General features: G+C 43.9%; 1 protein-coding gene across 4 annotated transcripts in view; it reads right to left on the bottom strand.

Annotated features, from left to right (window-relative positions):
* The window catches only part of LOC308312014 (sorting nexin-9-like), a 32,242-nt gene that overhangs the window by 26,835 nt on the left and 2,907 nt on the right, over positions 1–2,500 (bottom strand). For all 4 annotated transcript variants that reach the window (XR_013963715.1, XR_013963716.1, XM_080758864.1 and 1 more), the window contains exons 3-4: positions 322–396; positions 1–12 (exon numbers count right to left, since the gene is read on the bottom strand). The exon at positions 1–12 is cut by the window's left edge and continues 54 nt beyond it. Coding sequence is in view for 2 of the 4 variants with exons in the window: in XM_080758864.1 (XP_080614990.1) it covers positions 1–12; positions 322–396 (87 nt within the window). In the remaining 2 variants the exon portion in view is untranslated. The remainder of the gene's footprint in view (positions 13–321; positions 397–2,500) is intronic.

Below are 2,500 nucleotides of genomic sequence, written 5' to 3'. Positions count from 1 at the left end.
TGTACTGTTAACCTGCGCAAAATAATAATACAAAAGTATTACATACATTATTTGTTATAAAAACCACACCAGAGGATCGCCATGCAATGCAACATTATGTTATGCTTTAGCTATTTTTTGAAAAATCAAAGAACGACTGACATAGAAACATTCAGAAAACTGTCAGGATGTAGAAGACATTTTTAGAATCTGATCTCAGGTCAAAATGGGTTAATTGATCTTGTAAAGCCATTCTTCTATACTTGTGGGGACAATTCGGTCCCCGCAAGCATAGTAATAGAAGCACACACACACACACACACACACACACACACAGTTTACCTGGAGGTAATCTTCAGGGACCAATCCCGTCTCTCCTCTGCTGTTCTGAGCTTCGATCCACCCTCCTCCTACAGCCTACACGCGCGCACACGCACACACACACACACACACACACACACACACACACACAATATATGTGTTAAGTCATACTCTGTTCCACTCCAAAGGACATTAAGGAAACAACTCCAAGATTTCCAACTCATTCAACTTTTATTTTCCAACTTTTTCATGCTGTGCACAGTTGGCTTCCATCTGTTGATTTGTTTGTTTGTAAATCATGTTAGGTTGAAAACCATTGGCGTCTTTGGACTTGGAACATGCCTCGAGTAGACCTTGCTTCTTGTGTATAGTTTGTTTGAATGCTCCCTCCAGCCTTTTTCAGGTGTTCCAGCTCAGCCAAACGAGCAGCCATCTTGCTGGTGCACTCTGGGAGATGTAGTTGCCAGAGTGTGATGTTGGAAGATGCCTATAGCAAAACTCTCCACTTCTGAGTTTCGACCAAACAATATGTGTGTTTTTTAACATTTTGTCCCTTTTATTTGACACCTGTATAGGGAGTACAGATTCAGCTGTCAGACAGACAGAGACTTGTCTGTCTGTGTGTCTGTCTGTCTGTCTGTCTGTCTGTCTGTCCGTCCGTCTGTGTGTCTGTCTGTGTGTCTCTCAGTCACATGGATCTCTTGTGACTATATAAAGACATGGGACTGGTTAAAGAATGGGACGGGCGGGCGGGCGGGTGGGTGGGGGGGGGGTGTATAATAGAGCATTCAGATTACAGAAAAGGTTCATGATTTGAATTACTTGGAATACAATGACATTACTGTACACTGAACATAGTATGAATGTTTACTCACACACACACACACACACACACACACACACACACACACTGTGCTGCTAATGTTTGGAGGGTCAAACGCTATGACTGATCTACTGGAATTAGAGCTCACCACCGAAGATCCAGACTATGTATGAGCCTTTAATGAACTGGTGGGTGTGGCCACATAAAAACATAATTTTAACACTTTCTGTACAGCTTTATTTTTTTAATAATTTTTATCTTTTTTTTTTGTAACCCATTTTTCATCCCTGTGTCAATCATCTAATGTGATCCTGGGCTCTACACACCCTCCACCAACCTAGTCCCCATATATGGGGGACAAGGGGAGAGCAACGGACTTGAACTCATGCTTCCTTCATGCCTGAGTGTCCAAGTTGCTCCTTTACACCTGACAGGGGGGAGTTTCCCTGGTTGAACGTAGCGCTTGGAAGGAACACGTTATTCCAACCAGTTCCTTTCCCCTCCATCAGGCGCCCCGGCTGGCCAGGGGGAGGCAGTTTAGAGACCAGGATTACTGCATGTTTTGGAAAGGCCCTTTCGCCAACCCCGCCTTCGGGTATGGGCACTGATGACGTGGAGGAGAGGACACGCCGCCCGCGCCCACAGCGCCCCGAGCGGGAATCGAACTCATGTTTTAGGGGGGGGGGGGGGGGAATCATGGCATTTCATCTATGCCATTAATATAGTGGTTGCAAAGGTATTCATTGATTGCCTGAATCCCATGGTGGGAGTTCTGGTCTGGTTTTGGTCAATGTTAAAGTAGTTCCGGACATTTGGTGGGCAGTGGAGGCTCATTAAAAATGTCCAAAAGATACCAATCCTTGGTATATCTTCACCGTTCACGTGTTTTCAGAGAGCAGCTGTGCAGCAACAACAAGCTGTAGCCTATTCTGTCACGCTCGCGCTGAATGAAACAAAACACGATTACACGGTACAGGATTATTATTTCATGTCTTTACAGTATCAGAAGATGATGTAACCCAGGTGGAGGAAGGTGTTCAACCCATTCAGGCCTGACCTCAACATTTAAAAAGAATATCTGCTAAATCCTCCAGTTTTCTGAAATAAATATATTCACGATTTTTCAAAGATATATAGCAGACCTACAAGCTCGTATAGCACGCCACTCAGTGGCGCGCTACAAGCTTCTAGATCTGCTATTTTTCAATAGCTAAATTATAACAATAGGGGTTCCCGCCCCAAAATAGGTTAACAAATGATTTCCACATCATTTCTGAAAAAATATATATTTTAAATTTTTTACTGTTTTTTCAACTGTCTTCTGTGGGTTAGGTTTTGGTCCGATGATGCGTGCACGCTCACATGTCGCCTCCGTTG

This window comes from Protomyctophum bolini (genome assembly GCF_963924005.1).
Source record: "Protomyctophum bolini genome assembly, chromosome: 24".
Classification (NCBI taxonomy): domain Eukaryota; kingdom Metazoa; phylum Chordata; class Actinopteri; order Myctophiformes; family Myctophidae; genus Protomyctophum; species Protomyctophum bolini.
Note: the sequence above shows the minus strand (reverse complement) of the source record. Positions and strands in the feature narration are given on the sequence as shown.